General features: G+C 39.5%; 2 protein-coding genes and 2 long non-coding RNA genes across 6 annotated transcripts; 2 read left to right on the top strand and 2 right to left on the bottom strand.

Moving 5' to 3' along the window:
* Positions 1 to 3,411: 3,411 nt before the first annotated feature.
* slc6a4b (solute carrier family 6 member 4b) lies at positions 3,412 to 11,854 on the top strand. Its single transcript, XM_088421584.1, has 13 exons — positions 3,412 to 3,658; positions 4,368 to 4,502; positions 4,693 to 4,912; positions 5,045 to 5,183; positions 5,251 to 5,385; positions 6,895 to 6,998; positions 8,213 to 8,340; positions 8,408 to 8,520; positions 8,697 to 8,828; positions 8,953 to 9,052; positions 9,160 to 9,260; positions 10,588 to 10,755; positions 10,865 to 11,854. The coding sequence occupies exons 1-13, from the start codon at positions 3,457 to 3,459 to the stop codon at positions 10,943 to 10,945; spliced, it is 1,758 nt and encodes a 585-aa protein (XP_088277710.1). The 5' UTR covers positions 3,412 to 3,456; the 3' UTR covers positions 10,946 to 11,854.
* LOC148429848 (uncharacterized) lies at positions 3,847 to 15,766 on the bottom strand. Of its 2 annotated transcripts, none has more exons than XR_015866400.1 (4): positions 15,302 to 15,766; positions 10,629 to 10,757; positions 8,382 to 8,534; positions 3,847 to 8,287 (listed from the first exon to the last, which is right to left on the bottom strand). It is a non-coding gene; the product is annotated as an uncharacterized LOC148429848 (long non-coding RNA). The 2 variants fall into 2 exon arrangements; XR_015866402.1 differs by lacking the exon at positions 15,302 to 15,766 and adding an exon at positions 14,660 to 14,879.
* Positions 15,292 to 16,130, top strand: LOC148429847 (uncharacterized). Its single transcript, XR_015866399.1, has 2 exons — positions 15,292 to 15,584; positions 15,713 to 16,130. It is a non-coding gene; the product is annotated as an uncharacterized LOC148429847 (long non-coding RNA).
* Positions 16,131 to 16,954: 824 nt separating this feature from the next.
* ankrd13a (ankyrin repeat domain 13A) lies at positions 16,955 to 26,465 on the bottom strand. Of its 2 annotated transcripts, none has more exons than XM_088402145.1 (15): positions 25,758 to 26,465; positions 23,946 to 24,081; positions 23,695 to 23,819; positions 23,555 to 23,600; positions 23,195 to 23,338; positions 22,924 to 23,116; positions 22,668 to 22,734; positions 22,496 to 22,577; positions 21,256 to 21,317; positions 19,762 to 19,892; positions 19,529 to 19,686; positions 19,314 to 19,445; positions 19,082 to 19,242; positions 18,940 to 19,004; positions 16,955 to 18,416 (listed from the first exon to the last, which is right to left on the bottom strand). In XM_088402145.1, the coding sequence occupies exons 1-15, from the start codon at positions 25,863 to 25,865 to the stop codon at positions 18,218 to 18,220; spliced, it is 1,809 nt and encodes a 602-aa protein (XP_088258271.1). In that variant the 5' UTR covers positions 25,866 to 26,465; the 3' UTR covers positions 16,955 to 18,217. The 2 variants fall into 2 exon arrangements, with proteins under 2 accessions (XP_088258271.1, XP_088258349.1); XM_088402223.1 differs by having other exon boundaries at positions 22,924 to 23,113; positions 25,758 to 26,462.
* Positions 26,466 to 26,703: the final 238 nt, after the last annotated feature.

Here is a 26,703-nt window from a genome sequence, read left to right as displayed (position 1 = left end):
CAATACAAATACTGTACGCTGTAGTGTAATGTTTCTTCTTAATGCTGTGCTGGATCATCTGAAAATTCGCAAGCAAACTCAATTGGTTTGATAATATCGTATACGCAATTGCATTATAATTCAAATATAAGATGCTTCTACATATAAGAAACCGCTTTCGCATCGCATGCTACCTATGGTACAGTAAATGACTGCATATCAATAGATTTCAGAAAATCACCTGTCTGTCGGTATTGGCTAAAGCGCCTGTACGCAATAGGGTCACGAGTGAGCTGGTGCCAATCTTAGATGACTTTGGGTAAGAGGCAAGGTACACTCTGGACTGGGCGCCAGTCAATCAAGGGAGAGAAGCAAACATCATTCACAGTTACTTTCAATGAGACAACTTGCAAATCCACAGGAGGAAGGCTGGAGTTGTGGTTCGAACAAAGAATCTCAGAACAAAGCCAAACATGCAAACTATATTCCCTATCTATACAAAATGGACAGCGGTAAATGTGTCTTAAATTTCCAGCGACTGTATATGCAAATGAGAGATCGGAAATGAAAATATATTTCTCCAATTGCGTAAAACTACCAGCATGAAGTGGGCGTAGACATCAATGTTCCAGGCCGTGGAGTCTTAGGGCCTTTAGTCCCACTCTGCCTTGGAGGCACTGAGCTGTCAGGTGGATCAGTTGGCGAAAGAATGTCATGATTATGCAGAATGACAGATTGTGGAGGTGGATGCCCCCCAAAATGCTATCATGGTCTCGGCACCAGAACAAATGAAAGCAAAGTGAGAACGTGAATGTCAAGATGGACTTTTGGCAGCCAAAACAGTGTTCTCATTTAATTCTGACCTGCTGTCTGTCACAGATGCATTTGATCCCACAGCAGCAAAAGTATCGAATTAGCATCAGTCAAAGCAGCAAGTAGAAAGACTGAGGACAGTTAGCATAGAAAGCCGAGCATCTTGTATTTTTTTTTTTCATTTTCTTTACAAAGATGTTTATCTTAGGATTCGCTTGCAGGAATGACTCACACCTGACACTGACATGAGGTAATAGCACGTTGTTAAATGTCAAAGCAGGCTTCTGCTCAAGTAAACAGCTCACCAGGGCTCTCCCCAAGCTCTGATTTCATTATCATACCAACAACCACAGCATCATCACTGAAAAGAAGATGAAAGGAACTATCTCCGAACTCATATGTTTGGATGCATGGGGCCATTTTGGTGAAGCGTCAGTTGGAAGTACCTCAATGCTTCATCGGATCAGTAAATTTGAGAAACAACAATAGCGTGTCATCTCCATGTGTGTTTGCCTGTCGGCAGCGTCTGCGGGCATGGCCGACATGCACAAGTCCGCATGTGATTGGAGTCGACGTGCTCTAACAGGCGATGGAAGCTCCTGTCAGTCTGATGTTCTTCTACCGTTGTGTGCCAATGTAGATTGACAGAATGGTATGTTAGAGAAGGCCGGCGCTATATGGGTTGTTAATTTTAGGAAACACACGCCCCGGCTTCGCAGCCAAGGCTTGTACCCCCTTTGGCTGATTGTTCTCCGTGAAGACATTTTGCTGTGGGAGGACATAAGCCAGCAGTATCAAACACCTCTGAGAGGAGACTGAAGAGAGAGACTTGAAATTATGAGGCAGGGCGCATCACCAAAAATCAACGGTATCTGACATTACAAATGTTCTTCTGGTTGACTGCACAAACAACCCCATGGACACACTCCAGCATCTTTAAGAAAGTTTCCCAAGAAGAGTGTCTGCTATTATAGCAAAACCATATTTTTCCATTTTCTCCGAAGCTGCAATGGCCCGGCACTTTTGTCCATTTAGTTTATTACAGGCTCTATATCTAACTGGACGCACAGACATTTGGCCTTTTAGGTGACACATTAAGTGCGGTACTGCATGTGCCTCCGCGTCGACTCCATTTACCGGACTAACTTCATTTGATGCACTCTGCACTCACAGATCAACGTGAGCGCTCGGAATATCCGGTTTGCATTCTTTGCAATAGGCTTGCTGCTAAAAGCAATGAATTTGATTTATTTTTTATTAGGTTTACTTATTGAAAGCATTTTAGCTTCTTTACTCAAAACCGTATTAACGCTTGATCAACACATTCAGTTGGCTCAAGGTGCTGCAGCTTTAAGAGTTTTCTGGAACAAGCTTCATTGATGTAGGCTTCTTGCTGACTTTTGTTTGCCTCAAAACTGACTTACTGTTGTGGTAATATTTTTTTCCCCCAACTAGTGGCAACCACCAGAGTCATCAAGGATTTTTCAGACTGCAAGTGTGCAGGCAAATGTTCCCCTGTGTTCCCCAGTATTTTAACAAACTATATGAGATCAAAAATGTACAACTTTGTTGTGACATTTTTTTCATACTAAGAGGTGTATTCAACTTAATTTTTGTGATTGCAGTTTACAGTAGTCAAAAAAATTGTGATGCATCAAATATGCCGTAGGACTATAGGTGAGCGACCAGACAAAGCATGTCTCGGAACCCTCTATGACAGTTAGTTGTCAAACATTTTGGAGTCAGGGACCTCTTTTAGAAAGCACATTTTCCAAGGACCCCAATTTGCAAATGTTTGAAACAAAATAAAAAAAATCATTTATGTCAAACATTAATGCCCTTTTACTCACAAGCAGACTCAGTTGGACAAGTATACAGGACCCTACTTTGAGAACCACTGCTGTATGATGTCTGAGTGAAGCGAGTCATTGGGGCCTCAGGCTCCTCCAGAACAGCTGGAAAAAAGAAAAGGGAAGACCAGACTGCCCTGCTTAAGCTGCTGCTCCCACAAACCAGATTGATATATATGTATATGTGTGTGTGTGTGTGTGTCGATTCATGACCATTCCAGGTTGTACTCCTCCTCTTGCTCAAAGTCCGCTTTAGAAGACTTATCACTAATCACTAATGAGAAAGAGATATAGAGAATGTGAACACGTGCCTGAGGTCTAAAAAAACATTAAGCGTATTAGAAGAATACAAGAGACGAAAGAACATCAATATACTACAGTATATACAGGTGTAACACTTTATTCAGATAGTCATGTGTAACACTTTATTCAGAGATAGTCATGAAGCTGGTAACATTCCATTTAAGGTCCCACAAAAGTTCTTTGTGGAAATATCGTGTGTACACAGTAGCTAATGCTGCGCTTGGCTGTCATATTGTAAAATGTAATTGTAATCTTGCTGTAAAAGTTTAATGACTTAATTCAATGTGGACAGCAACACATACGGGCTATAACAAACTCATTTTATTGTCACTGCACTCTCAAAGAGATCCTCTCTAAAGTCTCTCTTACCGGAATCCAGGTGTCTATCTAAGCCCCGCCCACAAGCCCCACTCACCACTATAGAAGTCCCCCCACTCCCGCCCCTCCCCTCACGGAGCTGCTCCTCTGGCTGACTTTTCGCTGTCAGGTGGCCCAAAAGATCTCAGCGGTCATGGCCGGTAGTGTGATCCACCACGGCTCCCCAAACCTCGGATACACGTCCGCCAACGCGGTCCCGGTGCCGATTATCACGCAGACGGACTCAAGGGACAAATGGAGCAAAAAGATGGACTTTCTCTTGTCTGTCGTGGGCTTTGCTGTGGACTTGGGAAATGTTTGGAGGTTTCCTTACATATGCTACCAGAACGGTGGCGGTAAGAATTTTATCAATTCATTTATTTCATATTCACCATCGTTCGTTTACGGTAAGCGTTGGCCTATATGTAATATTAAGATTTCAGAATAATCAGCAAATTGCAGAATGAGCGTGCACAAGCACTGTCCGTGGTGCTGAAAGTAGCCGTTTAAAAGCAACATAAACACATTCCGTCGACACTTTACGTCATGTTTACATGACAAGATTTTTAATTCCAGTACATTCAGCTTTTAAGAAACTAACTAGCATACGTCATCTGATCAACAAGTAAAAAACAAACAAACAAAAAACAGACATACTGTGAATAAAACAACATGAGTGATTTAAAAAACAAAAACAAAACAAATCAAATGCAATTCTTAAATGTATAACAACTCCCAGGAGTAGTCCAGTTTCTCAAATTATATTTGTGATTGTGGTATGGTTGAATTTAGATTTACTTGTTGTAAATCCCATCCATAACACAAATCACACTTGACAATGATAGTAGAAAAAGTAACTAAGGACGATTTTAATTACATTTCAAGTCTCTTAACCCATTGAGGGTATTTGTCAATTTTGGGGACTTCAATTGTCAAATTGTAACTTTTCAAAATGATAAAAATGTAGCATTTATTTTTATTATTATTTACTGTATATACTGTAGTACTTAACATAACTGTACATTTAACCTTGGCTCGCGTGCATTTGTCTGCGTGTGAGTGCAGGGGCTTTCCTTATCCCTTACATTTTGATGGCCATCTTTGGCGGCGTGCCCCTCTTTTATATGGAGCTGGCTCTGGGACAGTTCCATAGAACTGGAGCCATATCCATATGGAAACACATCTGTCCCATTTTCAAAGGTAAGCCAACCACTGTGCAAATTTGGAGGAAATACTATATAATACCTTGTTATTCAATTAAAAGAAATACGTGTTTTACCAAGACATCTTTAATACGGTATGTGTTGTTATGTAAGCAAAATATAATTAAAAAGATGACAAATATATTTTTTGGAATATTTCTTTTTGTTTCTCATCGTTTGTGTTTCAGGTATAGGATATGCCATTTGCGTCATCGCTCTGTATGTTTCCTTCTATTACAATACCATCATTGCCTGGGCCCTCTTCTATTTCTACTCCTCCTTCTCAACCATCTTGCCATGGACAAATTGTGACAATGTGTGGAACACTGACAACTGCACCAATTATTTTGGCATGGACAATGTCACTTGGACAAATTCTTCCCGATCTCCGGCAGAGGAATTTTACACGTAAGTGCACGTAAGTGAGAATAAAAAGATTCAACATGTCATGTTAGATGACTTGATTTAAAGCGTCTTGCTAAAAGCTGAGACTTACGTGTTGAATTGCTGCTGACGGCAGGATGTCTTCAATTTTAACAGGAGGAATGTCCTTGAGATCCACAAGTCGTCCGGTCTGGCAAATGTGGGAGGTGTTCGCTGGCAGCTGATGCTTTGCCTTTTTCTCATTTTCACCATAGTTTACTTCAGTCTCTGGAAGGGGGTCAAGACTTCTGGAAAGGTAAAACATCGCCACTGCTTTTCTCCCCCGTCACGGAACAAAAAATGATGACTTTTCTCCTATCCAGGTTGTATGGGTGACCGCCACTCTGCCCTATATTGTCCTTTTTATCCTGTTGATCCGAGGTGCAACTCTGCCAGGGGCGTGGAGAGGAGTGGAGTTTTACCTAAAACCCAACTGGGGGAAGTTGCTGGAGACCAGCGTGAGTGGTCCCATTCTCAGAAAGTAAACATTTCCAAAGAGGTTATGCAATGCTAACTCTTTTGTTAGTCACGGTACAAGTGTTTCATCTAATTTGTTTGAATTTGCTCATTTACCTCCGTCGACGTCAGCAGTTTTTCTGCCACTTCTATGACTTCTATTCTGCACTCTACTCTGAAATACAAAGTTAAATCTTGAATCCACTATACTGTACAAGTGATCAGCATGCTTCATGTGGTCAGTGTGTGAAAGATAAGAGAGGTACTAAAAATGTTAAGTCAAAAAAGAAAAAGGAAATTCAAAAAATAATGTTTACACTTTACATGATTTCTTTACATGGACCTAAACTCTGGGTAACGAAATCATACAGTGACCAAGAGTCAAGGTTGTGCTGTCGATCGGCACTTCTCAAATGGGTCTACAATTACCCCTGGGAGTACGTGAAAAGAACTTCAGGGCGCAAGTGAGACTTTAACAGGGTTTCTGCAGCTATCAGCAAATCAGATTTCACACTTTTTAAAGCCGTGAGAGGAACAGTACATTTTTCTTTTCGAATTAAGAGCAAATTAACTGGAACACAAAGCAACTTATCGCTTAAATTGTCTTGTAGTGACTCATCTGCAAAATGTCACATGCCTTTATTATTTGATTTTATTTTTTTCAATTTCATTCAGCTACAAATAGTTTTCTTTTTCTTCATTCACAATTTAGTTGCACTGGTTAGGGGGTACTTGGCAGAAAAAGTATTTCGTAGGGGGTACATCATCGATAAAAGGTCAAATAAAAGGATAATCGCTGCTCTAGATTGTGGGGCATTATAATCACGATTAATTTTGAGCACCGGATATGCCTGTATTGAGAAAGCATCCAAATCATTTGGGACCTGGAAAAGTTCGTCGATAGAGAATAAAAAATTGCCCCATTGAAAAAAACAGCTTCTTAGTTTTTTTGTTTGTTTTTTTTGGCCGCTTCTTTATATCACTTAAAATTTTAGCTACCCATCAAATTTAGAATATAATGTAACAGTAATAATAATGGCAATATGATTTTATAGTTATCGAATGTGAGAAACTAACGGTCAAAGGCTGTTAATTCTCTCCCGAAGGGCTCACTGAAGCGCTTTGCTAAAACCTGTGAGCTTTGGTCGGGGCGAATATGGATGAGACAAAATGAGATGCATAAATAAGCTACAGAGCGGCATAATAAGATGCATAATTGGTTTAGATTTTCTACCCGTTAACAAAGGCCTCCTTTTTCTGACTCACATCACTTCCCTCTTCTTTTTAATGCGCTGCTCTTCAGATCTCCCTGCGTGCAGCTGTCTCCCAACAAGGCAGCTACAGTGTATGCTTTAATGACACAACATTACTTAGCTTCCTTGCACACAATTACACATACCGCGGGAAAATAACAGTGAGGAATTACTGGGAATTTCACCTTGATTCGAGTGATTTTGTTACAGTTGAATTTGCGTTTGCAGACTGATGCTTTCATGTCCACATTTTTAAAGGTGTGGGTTGATGCCGCCGCTCAGATCTTCTTCTCCCTCGGCCCGGGCTTTGGAGTGCTCCTTGCGCTCTCCAGCTATAACCCCTTCACTAACAATTGCTATCGGTAAGAGCTGATTCCTGCAGACTTTAAATATTTGCATCATCCCAGACAATTACTGCATTTCATTACGATGTGTCAAATACACTTCTCAATGAATTACCAAAAGTGAACTTGCAGATGAAATGTGTAAGAGCAGCAGCTCAATGGTTGTTGATGCATGCCGGCAAGATTTGGCTACTAAACATGTGACGCTGCAAGCAAAGAAGCAACATTAGAGTTTAAAACCACAGCTTGACAGACGATGCAAATAGCTGGTCGTGAACTCTTCATCTTCAATGAGGGGGCCACGCACTACTATCAGGTCAAAAATGAGATGCCTTGTTTGACTCAGTTTGCTGAGCATTAAATCATTTTGTTTTGTTTTTTAAATAAATGTAAATGACAAACAAACACAACGTACATTAACTCTTGTGGCATTACAATACAATTATGGAAATTCCTTTGATTTTTGATGATATTCTAAAAGAATCAATGGGAAAAAAAACACACTAGGGAGGTGAAATATTCAGCAGATGATTAAAACATGTACAATTTCTAATTGCAACGATGCTGACATTATTATGTGATTGCAGCTGGATGTGCGAGATTTTGTTTACAAAAATAATTATTGTCCAAATTTTGGACCATATAAAACCATAATAATTAACATTTTTGAGATGCATTTAAGAGGATTATTTAGGGATTTATTACATTGATTTTCCTGCGATTTTTGCAACACTCCATTGAAAGGCAGTCAAACTGACTGCAAATGGAAAATTCTTTGTTGACTTGTTTCACCTCAAGACAGTAGGTGGCAATAGAGACTAGTTAATGAGTGCCGTCACCACTTCACAGGCTACAAAGACTTACCATACTAGTTTTCTTTTTTTCTTTTTTTTTGAGAGCGTTAATAAATTTAACCTCCTATGTATGGATAGAACTGATGCCATTGAACAATTTGAGTGGTTAAAGGAAATAAAATCATAAATAACTAATTATTGCCTTTAAAAGCATTTACTAAATTAGGAAAGAAAATGCAATGTGTATAGCTTGCAAAGTATGTGCACGAAGGTGAGGTTAACGTACAGGGATTTCATTTATTTTATTCAGTAAAAAAAAGTAGTTGAAAATTGCCTGAGCCTGCGTGAAAAAGAATTTGCTTTTTCAATGATAAAATTTGCTATGGCAAATCACAAGGGAAGCAACCACTGGATGTCTTTTCTTTTATGCTTCTTTAGCGATGCCATCGTGACCAGTTTGGTGAACTGCGTGACCAGTTTTGTGTCAGGGTTCGTCATCTTTACAGTGCTGGGCTACATGGCGGAGATGAGGAACGTGAAAGTTGAGGATGTGGCCAAAGATAAAGGTGATGACAAGAGATGGAAAATGATCTAAATTTACACTGACCTCATAAATTGTTGTCATGACCTCAGGACCCAGTTTACTCTTCATCACGTACCCCGAGGCCATTGCCAATATGATGGGCTCAACCTTCTTCGCCATTATATTTTTTGTGATGATGATCACTCTAGGGCTGGACAGTACGGTACGCTTTGACACCTGGATGCGGTACACAATCAAGTCAAATAACAACATAATCACTTGGAAATAAATGCTCCCCAGTGTTTCATCTGGTGTAATGCCAAACACATGTTATCCCTCACAGATAGTATGTTACAAATGGACAAATTGAAGAGTACAAGTAATCTCTATTTGTTTCAGTTTGGTGGGCTGGAGGCGATCATTACGGCCGTGTTGGACGAATATCCCGATCAGTTCTCTCAAAGGCGGGAACTTTTTGTCCTTTGCTTGGTGGTGGTCTGCTTCCTGGGCTCTTTGAGCACTCTTACCAATGTAAGTTTCTTTTGATTTTCACTTTTTTAAGAATTTGGACCACTTAGTCAGCCTGCCATTTATCAAGATGTAGTATTTTTGTAAGGGGGGGAAATAAACTGACTTAACATTGGATAAATGGCAGGGCGGCGCCTACGTTGTGAAGCTGCTGGAGGAGTTTGGGGTCGGATGTTCCATCATTGCTGTGGGATTCCTTGAGGCCATTGCAGTAGCCTGGTTCTACGGTACTCGCAAGATGAATTGGTTGACTGTTTTCCCGCTATTGCATCGAAAGGAATTAGCTGTAAGATACAAAACCCGAACCGTTTTGTCTCCCATCCCTAACTTTCAGGTGTCAACAAATTCAGCAATGATGTTCAAGCCATGCTGGGCAAAGCCCCAGGAATGTTTTGGAAAGTGTGCTGGGTTGCCATCAGTCCAGCCTTTCTGGCGGTAAGAAATCTGTTTATTTTAGTAGAAATATAGATGAAAGCTGAGCCCTGGCCATATGTCATTTTAATTTGACAGCAACGGAAAATATGTTTTGAGGTATTAACTTAAGATGGAAAAAAAAACGTTATTTAGTAGTTTTTCCTTATTTAGTAAAGTTAATTACAGATAGATAGATAGATAGATAGATAGATAGATAGATAGATAGATAGATAGATAGATAGATAGATAGATAGATAGATAGATAGATAGATAGATAGATACTTTATTCATCCCCGTAGGGAAATTCACATTTCCAGCAGTATCCTCAAATCGAGATATAAAATATGAGAAATAAAATACACAAAGATACACATAAGTCCAGTACAGAAGTATACTTAAGGTGCTTGTTAACAGTGTAAACAGAATAGTGTGAATCGTTGGAGTCTAGTGCAAGTATTATTAAGGTGCTTGTATAAAGTGAATAGTGCAGTGCAGAGGACAAAAATTACGGACAAAATACTAACGTTTTGCTGCTAAAAATGAATTAATATCCCTCTAAAGAAGAGGCTTCAAGTTTATTGTCACTCCCAGTTGAAGTCGACAAGCAACATAAAGAGAACAACGTGTATTTAAAACAACTACATAACTTTGTCTTAAAATCCACAAGCTTAATGCTAGTATTTGATGGTAAATGCTTGAACTAACGCATAGTATCTATGTGGCGCCGTTACAAAATAGACATTTGAACACAGATGGTGCATCAACTCACGCAGACAGACATTTTTCTCATATGCATGTGTTCAATATTCCTTATTGCATTTTTCAACTCAGTTCAATGCATGACAATTTGAAAGTAAATGCAACACTGTACTTTATATTTGAGCCTGTTCACCCCACCCAAAAAAAAACCCAAAACCAAAACAAACAAACTTATAGCTCGATTTGAAATCCATGCATCCATTATCTTGACTGCTTATCCCCAAAACAATCGCACATGACAGCTGTTTTTGGGCAGTGGGCAAGGTACACTCAGAACTTGTTGCCAGCCAGTTGGAAGGCACACAAAGAGGCACACTCACAAACACACCTAAGGACAATTTAGAGTGTCCAATATACCTACCATGCATTAATAAAATTTGAAAATGGCTCCAGTACGTAAAATACAGTATATTTAGGCTTGCATTTTCCTCACATCAACAAACGCATATTATTAACTTTTTGGCGCATTTCCAGCCCAGAAATGCATATTGATCAAAGCGAAGAATTCATCAAACTGTGCCCTATATTGTTGGGCACAATATATTGTCTCAGCTGTATGGTAATGTCCCGCTTCACCTTGTATCTCCAGTATATTATGGTGAGCTCCCTGCTGAAAGCCCCAATACTCACACTGTTTGACTATCAGTACCCGGATTGGAGCATCACAGTTGGCTACATCATTGGCTTTTCATCCTTAATGTGGATCCCCATTTTCATGGTATACAAAATGGTGTGGACACCAGGATCTCTCAAACAGGTCTGTGAATACAAAAAAAGAATAAAAATGAAATAAAATTAGGTAGACTGCATCAAGCGGGTGGAAAACGTAGCACATTTTCTTGATGGAATCACTTCTCAATTGACAGAGGCTGGCAGTGTGTCTGAGACCGGAAAGGACCTTACCAGACATTCACGCCGACAGCCTAAACATGGCCATCGTCCCTTAGGAAGATATTGCAGATGAACACATTCTTGGTTGTCTAGTATCTGAAGAGTTTTATCTGTGACATAATGACTGTTTACAGCTTGTGGGTGTGCGTGTGTGTGATTGACCTAGGCCAATTGCTGAATAAAAAGCTACATTTTTGCTCAAATTGGAAAAGAAATAAGAGTGTGCCTGCAACATTAGGGCAAATTGGTGTTTCATAGCATCGTCCTTTTATTTTTTACAAGTCTGCACCCTGTATTTTTTTTTCCACCCTGACAAACTGTAAGGAAGGAAAATAAGAGCGTGCACTGCCTTGCATGGGGATATTTCCTCGCTGTTTTCAAAATATAAATGTATGTGTGTGTTGAAACAAGTTTGTTTTAAAAGTTAGATGACCTAGACTAATTTAGAAAAAAGTGAATCATGTTTTGTATGTGAATGTATGTCATTTACATATGATGTACTTCTGGCAGCTGTTTGAAAATGTATCGCTCATGTGTTATCCTTACATTTTTGAGAGTGACCTTGATGCTTTTACGTAGTTATTTGTAATACATCATACAAGCATGATGTGTGGGATTCTCTACCAGCTACCAACCGATTTGAATGAAAATAAAGACAAATGAGACATGCGTGAAGACTTTTCCTTGGATTACGACCCCCCTTCCTACTCCCCATCACAGAAAAGTGAATCTGTCAACAATCGCAACATACTGTACATTACAGAGAACTGCACTGTACAACACCAAGAGCAATTTGGTGATGTCGTGGTGAGTGTGCAACCACATTACTGTAGTTTAAAAGAGATATTTGATCTGTTTCACATCTCTTTAATTAGCCTTTTGTTTTTGCCTTAATGTTTTTTTTTAAATATATCAGTGTATGTACAAATTGGGTAGAGGTTGTACGTGCAGTGTAAGCGATTCAACTTTTTCTTTTTAACCAGTGAGTAATGTGATGAGAAGTTATATATAATGTATACATATAATGTATAAATATACTGCTTCAGTAAATGTCTGATTTGATTTTTGTATGAATTGTTCTTAAAATCATTTGTTTTGGTTGGTACTCTTGAGATCTAACAAGAGGAATGAAATGTACCCCCCCCCCAAAAAAAATGTCAATGATTATTTTATGTATTTAACATAGTAAACTTACACACAATGTGCAATCATCCTACATTTAATATCAAGTTTAACTAATATACTAATTTAGAATATGCCAAAATATCCTCTAAACTTAAAACAACAAGCACGCTTTTTTTGTCTCCATTTGTGGACAAATTCCCACAGGGTGTGCAGTAAAGTACTGTAGCACTGAAATAGACACTAATACAACAAACACACACACACACACACACACACACACACACAAGCAAAATAATTCATCGAAAACTTTTGAAAGACTTTTTTGTGATGAAAAAATCATTCCCTCTGAAAGACAAGCGTTAGGAAGGTACGGTATACCAGTACATACAAGAGAATAAAGTAGACTGTAACATACATGCATGATCCACCATTGAGCTTTCAGCCGATGTTGATCAAAGCGTCTTTGTGTCAGTGACTATTGAAGTAGATAACAGGAAACGCATAAAAGAGATGTTTCTTATTAGGCTGCTGCTCATCTACCTACCATGAGCAGTTTGACAGAGCGGAAGAGAAATGTTCCAAATTGATGATAAATCAAACAGATATCATGCATTAATTCTTAATGATGTGTAAATAACATGAAAATAAATGCCATTAACTAGTTGTTTGTGTATTGGCGAATCAACAATTTTTTTAAAAGCAAAAGAAGGGAACACATTTTTTTTTTTTATCTGGGGGTCCCACAGCAGCTGTTACTGTTTGTGTAATGTACTTTAAAGTCAAGCCATAATCGTATCATTTATCCCATTTTGTTGTAAAAATCAAAGCCATTGTTTATTTATATTTTTATAGACTAAAATGTTTATTTCATCGTACGCTTCCTACCATAAGTGTATTATAGACAGATTGATGATTACTGTAATTCCATCCATCCATTTTCTATTGCGAATTGAATTTAAATAAATATTAAGATTAATGGTTAGGAGTTAAACAGTTGGACTTCTTGGAGGAAGTGTATGATGACGCATACAGGTTTGGCATGATCACACATAACCCTTAAAAGGAAATGTGATATTAGCACTGTAATAAAACACTTATTTAACAATGTTCAAACCCACTGACTAAAGTGTACATATAGTATTCCTAATATATAGGCAAAAGAAATCTGTAATCGTCATTTCAGTATTTGTAATCAAACGAATGACTTAAAAAAAAATCTAATCTCAAACCCTATAAATTCATTACATCGGTTGCAACAAAGGTATCGACGTATATGTTACTTCCCATCTCTTGTAAAGCACTGCTGCAAATTGGAAGCAAACGGTACGGGTTCAGAAATGATGTGCACAAACAAGTTCTACACGGACGAGGGTAAAGGATAAAGGCCTACTGTACATGATTCATGCAAAATAAATATATATAACCTCAAGGAGCTTGACCTTTACATCAATTCTTGATTGCTCTTTGACATTTCAGAGATTAGAAACGTGATGGAGGCTTCGCACTGTCATGATGGTTTCCAGAAAGAGGACAAATTTGATACTGTTTGTACAATACCTCTCCAGTACGTCTTGTGGCTGCTGCATGCAGATCCAACTTTAATTCTATGTATCAAATTCAGGGGTGACAACAGTACTTATACGTTCCAAAATGGATCTGCTGCAATCGTTTTTTTAAGCTTAATTGCATTGACCTGCTGATCATTATTCCCCAAAGGTAGGCCGATAATGACTTGTTGTTGTTTTCGTCTTAAAGGGACACTCTGTAGGATTTTCAACTGTTTTTTCTTACGGACAGCAGGAAGTGTTGCATTTACCATTGTCCGTAGCTATAACAAACATGGCGGCCTCCGAAGAAGTGCCACCCCCCCCCCATGTAATGTGATAACTAGACCTACGATTATATTTAAAACATACAGTTGGTTGTTAAGAACACAATTATTAGTTTTTGAATGTTATAATCATTTAATTTATTCATTTTTAATGAAAAACAGTCTAAATCTTACACACTGCCCCATTAAAGCTTATTTTTGTAAGCATACGGAATTTCGTGAATAACATTAAAGACGCATGATGGAATATTTAAAGTTGCCGTTAATTGCTTTTACATGAATGCAGCACGCGCACTACGGTGTCACAGAGAGAGCATACGTTTTAATTCGCCATTGGTTTCAGTGCATAATACCACTGAACCTACAAACTAGGGCAAATATGTCAACACTGGTTAGTTACCCCAGGCATCTGCAGGCATAAAGAAAATGAAAACAACTCTTAGCAGTCAAGTAGAATGCAGGACAGAAATCCAGGCACAGGAGGCATGAACACAATGCATGCAATAGTCATAGAGGGAAGCCACAGGCTAAGGTCAATTCTTGTTGTGTGTTTTCTTTTGTGTTTGGTGGCTGAACTCAAATGTGTAAAATAATTAGTCATTCTAACTTCCAAACCGATCATGATCAAAATTCAAGAGTTTTATTGTCATATGCATAGTAATACTACACAATGAAATTCTTATTCTGTTCACTTCCCCCAGGAGACTACGTTCCACAATTGAGCAAATGATAAAGTAGGCAATACAACAAAACAAAACAAAAAACAGCAATAGGGCAACAAGAGCAGTAAATGAGTATTGAGAAATAGACTTACATTCTGTGCATTTTATGATCCTCGTGCATATGTCATGAAACGTGCTGCGTGGAGCGAATGCCTAACCCTGCCCCCTTCTCTTCCTTCTCCTTCTTTTTTTCACAATTGGCAAACAAACCATCTATGTCTATGTTCCGTTTTTATTTGCGTTTGACATACAAACCAGAAACCCGCTCGACACAAAACACAAACTGACATCCAAAACGTCATTTGAATTACGTTGGCGAGAGATTCCCACCTTAGCTTTTTGTAACTGAAAGAAACATGACTGCCTCCATCTGTGTAATAGCTACTACCAGACCTACTAATATATATATTGAAACATATGTTGGTTGGATAGAAGACATTTACACCTTGTTGAAATTTGCTGTGGTTTCTATTTGAAACCCAGTTTAAATATTTTACCCTGATTTTAATATCAAACATTTGCTTTGACCATTTTGAAATGTAGACGTAAACCATCAGGCCCCTCTTGATGCTAACTGTACAGTAGGGCATCAATTCCCACTCAGATGAACAATTGTTTTGAATGCTAATGATAGTCGCTTGGTTTGCTTCACTCGTGCAGCAACGTGCCTCCGTTGTAATTAATGCAGATCACAGCCGCACTGAGACTAATTTTGTTCGTTTAAGCCTACCTACCGATCTTTTAAGTTCCACGAGTTGGGCCTTTCACTTCAGTGGTTGATTTATGCTCATTCAAAAAACGCGACGGTTTTAGGACCCTGCACGCTTAGCGGAAGCGCGCTCTCCCATCACCGTCGTCGTCTTCGTTCTCATCAGCATCTTTCTTTTTCCACTGCTGGGATGCTAGGCGCCGTTCCACAGGCTTTATTCGTGTCACTTGTGGTAATGGTGGGTGGCCAAGACGAAGAGTCTCCAGTCGCCGAGAGACCTTACGTAGTTTTACGGAAGCAAAATTTGGGTAAGAAACCCCAATTCACGCGAGTATGATTGGCTATGACTCCGCCTTTTTTTTTCGTTCGCCCTTTCGCGAACCAGAAACAAACGATTCCGTTCTAACAGTATGAATTGCTGAATTTGTGTGTCCAGTTACGCTGGGGAGCGTCCTCGGTGTCCTCCTGCTGCTGATGATCATCATGGCCGTGTGCGTCTACAAGCCTCTACCCAGGCGATGAGCGTTTGCTGACACCTTAAACACGGAGACAAAAAGACTTCCAATCAAACAACCTAAGGGGCCACTCGATGGTTATCAAATCCACCCGCCAGAGAAAAGGTGGGCCTCACAATGGCTGAAGTGGCTCTGCCACTTTCCTATTTATTAGAGGCACCTTGATCCCTCTCATGCAATATGTAGGTATACAAAATGTCTCCACATTATGCATGTAGAAATTAAGTGCAAACCATACTTGAGTTACATGTTTATCTGTCATTTATTTTCAGTACGGGCAATATGAGCGCAGATGAAATGCATCTCAATAGTCAATAAATGTTTTAGGTGTTTTCAAAACTATAAGAGTCAAGTGTCGCTTATTTAAACCTGCAGGGTTGGATGGCAACTCCGCTGAGTTTTTGTACTACAGTACACCACTGTGAAGCACAAATGTGAACACATTGTTTCAAACGGGAGTTAAAAAAAAAGTTTAGTCAGTGATTTGACATTACTGGATCACATAAATGCTTTCTGTGAGAAATCTTGGTCCTTTACTCGTGCCTCTGATTTGATATACAAAATAACCATTGCAACCCCCCCCCAAAAAAACACCAAGACAGAGAGTGTGACTCCGACGCGCTCCAATGTCCAGCGCCCATAATTGGAAACGCTGACATGGTTGCCTACCAGTGAGGTGAGATGTAGACTGCAACGCGCCAAGATGCATCTTTCATTTCAAAGTTCTGGCATTGCTTCCTTTAAGTTGACTCGAGAAAGGCAGCAGAAAAAAATAAAGTGATGGTGCATAGAACTTTTCCTTGGATGGTAGCAGATGTCCTTTTGCAGCGCCTCACACACAAGGAATGAGTTCATCAATGGTACCGATACTTGCGGTGTGAAGTGCTTTAGTTACTGTATTTAGTTCCACACCATTAGAAGTGTATGGTGGGGCAATGGATCAGTGTAAGGTGCAGGTGTGCCCATGGGTGCACAACAAATTATTTGATAGCGCGCAAGCCTAGCCTTGTCGCTATGATTGGTTGTTTTCCTGAGGCGCATTGCCTTCTTGTATTGACTATCAAATTAACACTCAGGGGAAAGAATGAAAAGGATATTAAAATTCCAGATTTGTAAAATGTGTGCCTGCATTCTTATAACATGCATTAAGTCACTGAAGAGTATTTATGGAAATAAAGTGCTTTTATTTCAGGAACAGCTGAAGCTCAAATCGTGTTACAAAGAACTCAACTGATTAAACAGAAGTTTGTTTTTTTACGTTGGCAAAAGGATATCGTTACGTCTGCTCCTTTTTCGTCATGTACCACGGAGGGTAAAATTTGTAGAAAGCGCTCAAGTTAGTGGTTGGTCACTCGTTAAAATAACAACATTACAGTGGTTATTTAACATCACGTTGGGTACGACTTGCTTTCTTTCAGATGAAGAAAAAAAAACTTCAAAAGTTTTGAGTGGCACAAGCTAAACTTCCCATCAAGTAACAGACAAAATGTCTGTTGGCACATGCTAAAAGACAATAGGAAAAAAAAATCCTGATGTGGCTGACATGCCTGCACACACTCGAGGTCTGCAGTTGTTTGTGGCTACAGGAGAAACAATCAAGGCCGACTGCCATCCGGAATATCAAGACTGCTTGCTCAGGGCTGCAGCCGTGCACAGACTGCACTTGCATTTTTGAACTGAGGCATTATTGCTGGTATTCGCTCAGGTAGCAAGACAATTTGTACAAATTCCGCTTAAAAGAACAGAATATATACAGTTGCTGCAGGAATGTATGTCCTCTTGCAGCGTTTTGTTCTTAGCCTTCTGCAAAGTACAAGAAATCTGCATCTACTTTTAGTTAGTATGGCAGAGATAAGCGAAACTACCAGTAGTTTAAAACTGACTTCCAAAGAGAGGGTTGTTAAAACATGACCCTGAGAAATTTCCGTTATCCAATGGAGATTGGCTTGTAGCATTAAAAGCCTTCGTGGTTTTCGGCAATAGAATATTTTTATTCTCCAAACTATCCTAGTAGAGATTTAGGATTTGAGCCATGCCAAGATTTTACAAAATGTATCATGGCACTCGAAGTGGCAACATCTGTGGAGTCACCTGAAGTAGTCATTTGCGATAACATTCTTGGGAGCTGCCTTAAGACCAAGATATGACGGGCCTCTGTTAGAAGTACTCAAAACGCCCACAACACCCCGGGGCCCATTCATCAAGCTGGAAGAGGGAGACTCAGCATGTCGATACGGTATAACGTATAACCTCTTACAAAGAAAAAAAAAAAAAAAAAAAAACACACACCCTCAAAACAGTTAAGATTAGGCAGGCTTTGCCTGTGAAAGACCAGGCTGTTAAAGGGAAAATCTGCTGTTGCATAGGAAAGGTAAACGAGGTGCGGTGGCCGCTTTCGAATGGATTCAGATTCCCTTTTCATCCTTCTACTGCTCGGTGAGCGACAGCTGCAAAATCCGCTCCAGCTCCTCTTCTTCCTGCTTCCTGAGCCGTTCCTCACGCTCTTGTGCCCGCACAGAGAGCTCCATGGCCAAGTGGAGCTCCGAGTCGTGGCTTGAGGTGGAGAAGGTGCTGGTGGGGCTGGAGGTGTCAGCAAAATCCACTAGCACCCCCTCTGGGATACTCCTGGAACCACAGAGGCCATGCAGGCTTCGTGAGATGGGAGGTCTACATCCAAATCAAAAATGTACAGCCACTCCAAACTATGAGCATTCACACTGAATTAGTACAAATAGAGTACATTTCTTCAGTGGTCTATTTATTTGGTACAGTGTTGTGAGATATTTCCAACTTTAAATATGTACCCGATGGTAGGAAACGTGCCGTAGACAACCACACAGTATCTAAATGGCCATGATACGGATTTTATCCCATTATTAAGAAAAACACCAGTGTGCCTGCTACAAAATGGGTTTTCCCCTCAGGTCTGCATAGGTCACTCAGTCATTTGGGTCATGCTGACATGCAAAGGTTAAATTGAGGCATCTGTTGTCTTTTTTTAAAGACATAGGCCGTAATGCTCTTTGGCTAATTAGGTGTGACAGATAAAATGTATTTGCATCCAAAGTTTGCAAATTACAGTCAATGTTTCTATCATGAATAGGTTCAGCGATGGTTATCGATATCACATAAGCATGCGATACGATACCTGTCACTCTGGCTGTTGACCATGCCGTCAGTGTATTCACTGTGCGTATCATCCCTTATCCCCTCCTGCAGTGAGAAAAAAAAAGTGACAAACATTCTCAATGAGAGAAGCAAATGAGGGATGATGATCTGTGAGGCCTCACCAGGTCTAGGCCCCCGTGGGAATCCAAGAGACTTTGATGGATGGCGTACTGCAAAAACTCCTCATCGTTACTGGGCGCAGGAGCCTGACGGCTTCCCCCTCGGCGGTGGTAGTTGTCGGGTATCGTAAACACAGAAGGACACACCCGAAACGTCGGCGGTACTGGATACACATGAGAGTCGCAGTTGAGGAGCAAAGACAAAATGCGGTTGTGCGGTCGAGTGTGTCTCTACCCCTGTCCTCTTCGTCGTCTCCGGAGGATGACGGAGTGACTGCTGGTGTTACGTTGGCTTCCTTTTCAGTACTGCATTTATTAACGTTACCAAAAGTAATCCTGGCATTCAGCACATGAAATAGAGGAATCTCTGCAAAAACAGAAGAAATGGTGACGTGGCTGCGCTGTTTCGCAGAAAAAGTGATTGCTGATCCTCAAAGTCCTCACACTCACCGATTTTGATAGGAAATCCAGGAGGGAATTTCAGTGTGACAAAGTCTCGTAGCCGTGCGAAATGCGAGCTGGTCCGAGCCATGAGGTCAATGATGGGGGTCACCTGCTCCACCAGGGACAAGGGATGATCTTCGCTCATCCACAATGTACCTTTAAACCTGTGTGAGAAGGTAACGCCGCTTGAATGCTGATGCAGAATACATTTGAAAACTAGGCAAGGATCATCGTCTGACTTTTGTGTTCGCACGCTGAGCTCGATCGGTCGGCCGATGTCTCTGTTGCCCAAATCGAAATTGGGATTGAAATATTCCTCTGGAGTGATGGCCGTGGGATTTGTGGCGGTTGCATATTCAAGTGTCAGGTCCTGTGACAGTAAGCACGCGTCTCATCAACTTGTGGGAGCAATACATGTTTTAACTGGCACAATGCATTGAGATCCAAAACAAGCCGTACTGTGTTCGGATTCATTTATTGCCATGATCATTTCAGTTTTGTCTGACAATCAGAGAGGCATCATACTTAGTGATCGCAGGATCGAACATTTCTGCAAACTACAAAAAAGATATACTGTGTGGACTCGTATATTGTTAAATCAATACATCTCTGTGTTAGTTCCAAAGTTATAGATAAAAGCAATTCACGTATCCCGTGAAACCTGACGAAAATGGTGCCAAGACCAAGGAAGAAGCCTTTAAATTCTGATTTTGAAAAAAGATGAACTGACAAATTTCATCTTACGTTTTGCTGGTTCAGTCACTAAACGACATCAAAATGTCACTTCCAGTCCATTTGTAATGTTTTATGTTCTGCTCTTTGAAGCGGGAAATAGCTTGCCAACCAACAAATGAAGAAACATTCCTTTCCCACTTTTGGTTCTTGTAAGACACCTCCTCTCTGAGTGCCAGTCCCATTTTCTGATCATATTCTAGACTGAGACATATTTGGGTGCCCAGGAAACCTGCGTCATTATCCCAATGATACGCCCGTAAAAAATCAAGTGTTGCACCGGTGATTTTACCTTTGTGAGAGGTGATTAATATTTGCTGAAGTGCATTCTTTTGGAATAATTTATCAAAGGAATGTATTGTTCTACATCATAGGAGTACATGTATAAAATTGCAGTGTTGAATGTAATATAGTATAACATTTGGGTGCGCCTTAGGTTTGTCACGGTGTACCACAGAAAAAAAAAGCTGGCCACACCAATGCAACCAGTGCACAAAGTCTACTCTCGAGCCCCGTTTGATCACTTTTTATGCGGCTCTTGGATTAGATCTCATTGTAATGTGGATAGGCAGTCTGTTGCTGTTGTAGAGCAGTGTTTTTCAACCACTGGGCAGTAGCGTTCTGCGAGGCATACTCAGGTGTGCAGTGGGAAAATTGTCCAATTTCACTTTTATTTTGGTAATTTATGAAAACACTATGGCGCCGTTGTCAGCTGTGTGACAAGCGCATTGCAGCGTAATCGTGCAAAAAAAAGATTCTTCCTGAATATGTGGCAGCACGGTACTTTGAGACGAGATCTTAAATTGCGTTAAACTGTGTTTAATGGCGTCCCGTTGATAACACTTTTGATTTGAAAGCTTTTATTGTTAATATAGGGTATAGTTTCAAATTTGAAAAAAAAAAAAAAAACGTGAAAAAAAGTGTACCTCGCCTCAAAAAAGGTTGAAAAACATTTTTGCAGAGTGTATGCATTCAATGTGTTTGAGTACATTACACATTACCCCTTGTGCACTTATGTGCTGTTCAACGGTCCCAAGCAGAGACTCCAGGATGTTCCTTTCACCTTTCAAGAGAAAATTCACTTTCACTATTCTCTTTTAATAAAGCTTTATACGCATGCATACATGCAAACAAAATCACACATCCTATTCGAACATAATGCTCAGTGGTAAATGGGGTGTATTTACATACAGTTGCACTTCATGTACACCATGTTGTCCTAAGTGCATTACTGAGCCTCATATTCACTTTAGGTGGTCAGTCAGACTGACGAAGCTGAGTCAACATCTTATTTAGTTGAAAATAACTCAATCAAAAGTGAAGAATGTTTATACTAGCCCCTTCCAAATTCACAATTTTGGGGAAGAAGATGTTTTTTTTTTCTATACCTGTATATAATATGGCCCAATTTGCTCGCTATCCTATTATTGGCTCAAAATACAAATTCAAACCATAACAATGAAGTGTAAATGCTTTTAAATCCAGTCCTCATACCAATGACTTTACTCTTTCAAAGTATTTTTAAAATCATGTTTTAGAAAGTCTTGTCGGTGGACCGAACGCACATAATTGTAGTAAGGTATTTTATTATTTGTTTTCTTTGCTTTTAAATCTAATTAATTCTGTAACTGTAAACTTGTGTGGCCTGAGGCCCTAATCCGGCGAACCACATCATTTTTGGGACCAGTCAAAGCAAATCATGTTTTTTTAACTTCTATGATTCTGGCTAAAATATGTACCCAATTTCATGTTGTCATATGAACACATGAATAAATACTACCTTCCTAAAAACACAAAATATTAACTATTTTAGTAATTTAAGTAATATTAACTACTTGAACAGTAGTTGAACATTTCTAATTTCAAAACCCGCATAACATAAATTTGTCGTTTATATGTAATAAGAGATGGGGTGCTTACAAGTGTGAGGTTTCACAGTCATAACAGCCCTCTGAGAGAAACTGGACTAATGTTGCAATGAAGCACTTGTTTCAATAGTGCGCTATTACCATTGTCATGCGTCACACAATTCTACATTATTTGACAAGTGTAAATGTGGCTTGGTGATGAAATTCTGCATTGACGCAATCCTTATGAAAGACATTTGCTTAACACGGTTTGCTCAGAGACACTTTCAGACCATAGGTAGCACACAGATGATTTACTAAATTAATTTTACAATAGCATTGAATACAAGCAATTAAAAAGTAAAAGACCCGGTTCCAATTTTTATCCACCTACTTTTTATTCTGGCTTTCTCTTCATCTGTAAGATGTTCAGTCCTTGTCCTGATGACTACATTCACATTGTTCACACTGAAAACCTAAGAAAGTAATGGCAAACCAGGGTAATTAACAGACATTATTTGCATTGAAATGACACACATTTTGGTGGAATTTCATTTATGAAAGACCTTTGTTTCAAATCCATTGACTACTTCACTTTTGTCAGTCCTCCAGCCCCATATCCCAGACTTGTTCCTGTCAAAGACAAAATGACATTCAGAGCAAGTGCACAATTCAACATTGCAGCTATGTAAGAAAATATACAGCGTGAGATTCATTTTTACAACGCTCTCTCTCAAATAATGCATGCAAAATTGGAGGAGAGGTCAAGCATCGAGCGCAACTTGTGAAGATGCCAATAAGTGAAGTGATTTAGACTCTTGCCTCTCAAAAGCAATGTCCTTGGTGTCCAAGTAGGTGTTGACAATCGGCGTGGTCAACCTTTTAGCCACTTCCTGTTCTGCTGGCTGCATCGAGTCGAGTGTGACATCTTCCATCTCTTGTGATATTAGGAAACGCTCTACGTCCACCACTTGATCATCGTGGTTCACCTCCATCAACTCTGCACACGAATCTGCTAAGGAACTTGTTTATTAATAATTACATTTTAGCAAATAACCCGATTCTCTCTATTTTGCTAGACAGACACACACACCATCTCCTCTGAAAAGGTAGCTCCTTCGCCCTCTTATCCAAGTCATGTTCTCAAAGCCTAGAAGAGTAGTATCCACACGAAGACTTGCTCCACTTTTCCAAATGTGACACACATCACTTGGGCAAACCCGGGACACAAGAGGAACTATGAAGCAACAGTGTATGAAGAAAATAATTTTGAAAAATGCAATAAAAGTAAAAACATGTGAGTCATTACAATACATGAGGTAAATAATGCAGTTAGTCCAGTATGACCTGAAAAGCTTTTTCCTTTGTTGAGGTGGATGTTTTTACAGTCCTGACACTCAACTTGCAAAAAATTTCTTAAAAAGAAAGTGATTTATTTTTACACAGAACTTACTCCAGCTGGCGAACTCCCACTTCATTTCCATATAGAAGTCCGGTGACTGTGGATGAAAACAGAAATGAATATAAGAATTTGTTTCCGAAATTAAAATAAACATTGATGAAAATAAAAGGGAAACATGTGGCAGGTTAAACCTCTCGGATTTTTGCCAAAAGCGCAGGTACGCCTTCCAAAGCAGTAGATGCTTTCAGGTAGTCTCTCCGTTGGAGAACTAACTGAACCATCTCTGGATCTCCCGTGCTAACAGCTTCCTGCAGCACTAGACAGACAGAACGAGAACAAAAACAACTGTTTAGGTAAAAAGTTACAAACTGCAGAAACAAAAAAACAATGTACGTCAGACACATTTTGGAAACAGCAGTGCATTGAGCGCTTGAATGCTAACCTGTCCAATTATTGGCATTTTCTTTAGTAACTTGAGCTCCATGTCTCAGGAGGACTCTCACCGACTCAATGTGTCCAAGTGACACAGCCAGGTGCAAAGGTGTCCGACCTCTTGGATCCACAGTCTCAATGTCATTCTGAGGAATTCCAAAAGACATAAGAAGAAATGTTGCAGAATGGGAGCACAGAATAGCTTTTCTTTATTAAACAATTAACACATTACTGTGTCTAAATTGCCACCATGACACAAAATTATGTCGTGAGCCCATGAAACGAGGACACCTTCAAATGGAAGTCACTGCCACAAAACCCTCCAACAATAACAGCTTTTTAGCTGCTTCTGCACTATTAGTAATCAAGAAAAACGATCATTATATGGAGGGTAAATAAATACCCACACTCCTGGTCAAAAAATAAATTACTGGGATATATATGAAAAAAGACATAAATGTAAATAATTGCACTGTGATATATATGAAAAAAAAGACACAAATATAAATAATTGGAAAACTTTTTCCACCATTAATGTGACCTACAACATGTACCCCTCAATTGAGATTAAAAAAACTTTTGGGATGGGATCAGTCAAATAAACAACTGAGATAACATGGTTACAAAAATGTGCACAGCCTCTTAATTGCGGGTGTCATCACATTCAAAATAATGTTCAATGGGAGTCAACACACACCTGACATTATTTTCTTAAGTGCCTATACTAAACTCCAAATGAAGATCAGATGCTGTGATGGTCTTTTCCTATCTTTTTTTCTGTAAGTCTGGAGGTATCGTACCACACTCATTTGGACTTGGAAACTATCAGAATTGCATACACTACGACCATAGTCCTACTTCTGGCTGAAGAGAACAATGTTGTATCTTTCCATGCCATTGACATATAGTGACAGGCAGATACATCAAAGGCCCTTCCAGCAGGTAAAATTAACCGAGGCTATTGCTATTCATACAAAAAGAGTGTTGTGTTCAAATAAAGAGGCCCAGATTTCACACAGGCGGTAAATTTGTGAATAAACTGAGACCATTATTTTCAGTATGCACTTTTTGCTTGCCAATCTGACAGAAGAGATTGTTTAAAATGAATATTTTTGCATTTTTACATATCTACCACACAAAAACATAAACTACGAAAATATGTGTACTTGTGTGCAGCAGTCCTAACAATAAAAGCATCTCATGCATAAATAATTTCTACCGTTCACTATCACAGTATTCCAGCATTACGAACAATAATAAATAGCTCCAACTGTTCGCATGGGAGACTTTGAAAAATGTATAACATGAGGAAAGAAAATTTGGGAGCCAAATGAAACACATATTCATTAATTCTCCATAAAACACATTAGTTACAATTCCACAGCGTTCGTCTCTAATTCGTGTTGAAAACCAAAATTCTCACAAGATGAAAAGGTGTACAAAATAACTACATGAGATAAACAGCGCAAATGTGTATTAAATAAACAGTGCAATGTGTAATAGGTGATAGGCAGTGTCAATCAGAAGTGAGCATTGGTCTTGCAAAAACGGAATGGATTGAGCAAGTGTACCTAATGATGCGCCCGGTGAGTGAACGAGTTTATTTAAATATAGGTGACTAATTTAAGATAGCGCTGTTGGATAAAAATTTGAAACGTGTAAACAGAAAGCCAAATAGTACAAATTAACGTCAAACGTGTGCCAGTGAGAAGATCTGTCATACAAGACGGCCCATTTCCTTGTAGCAGATTCCTAGCTTCGTTACGCTAGCAGTTGTTAGTGCAGTGCCTAACATTTCCAGCTCCTCGGTTGCTTTACTAACCTGCGATATTGTAAGTTGCTGCTCCAGCTTCCTGTAATTATTCTCCCAAACCCATGAGTGCAATGGGAACTCCATTCGAATGTTTGGGCTAACATTAGCTGAAGACATCACTATGTGTCGAGCCTTGCAGCAACGTTAGCAGGCTTCTTGACACGACTTCACTATGCCTTCTACCAGTCCACCTCTACGATTATTACCGGTCATGGCGTTGACATTTTCCCCAAAAAATAAATCACAGTAGCGGCAGTCTCCACGCACTAAACTTGTGCCCAAGCCTTCATCAAAACAAAAGTTCGAACAAGGAAGTAACAGGAAGAGTCCATAGCATTGATAGGGGGAGCCCACCTCAAAACAAAGTCCTACCTGACCAAAATGTATGCAATATAAACACATAAAAATATACTAAAGATTAAAAAAGGGTTTTAGTTCCATGTCGTCGGATTGCCATTCTGATAAAGGTTAAATAGCGTGAAATCTTTTTGCTTACGAAAATTCAAATACTCAGTTCCACCACGGACACGTCCATTCAACGTAATAACATGGGGGTGTCAAAATAATTTACAAAGGTATGTAAGGACGAAACGTCACTTTTCACAGTCGAGTTATTGTTAGAAATTTCGATGGAAAACATACAAACAAGCGTATTCATATTATTCATGTGAGCTGTGAATATATAATTTCACATAAGGCTCAATTGAATTACGCCTAAAATAGGGTAGCTGGTTGCATTTTTAGTGGGATGATCAAAATTGGTTATTTGGATAAACAGGTAACGCCGTTTACTACTTTTATCCGTAATAAGCACGTCTGTTACCACGTGATGCAATTCATTTGAGGTTGTCATTTGACGAACAACGTGTAAGCAAAACACTGCAACGTGAAGTCTTTCAAGTCTGACCTATTCAATCAAGATATGGACGCAAAACTAATAAAACCATCACTATAC

This window comes from Hippichthys cyanospilos, chromosome 1, assembly GCF_059441005.1.
Source record: "Hippichthys cyanospilos isolate Australia breed blue-spotted pipefish chromosome 1, RoL_Hcya_1.0, whole genome shotgun sequence".
Taxonomy (NCBI): Eukaryota; Metazoa; Chordata; class Actinopteri; order Syngnathiformes; family Syngnathidae; genus Hippichthys; species Hippichthys cyanospilos.
Note: the sequence above shows the minus strand (reverse complement) of the source record. Positions and strands in the feature narration are given on the sequence as shown.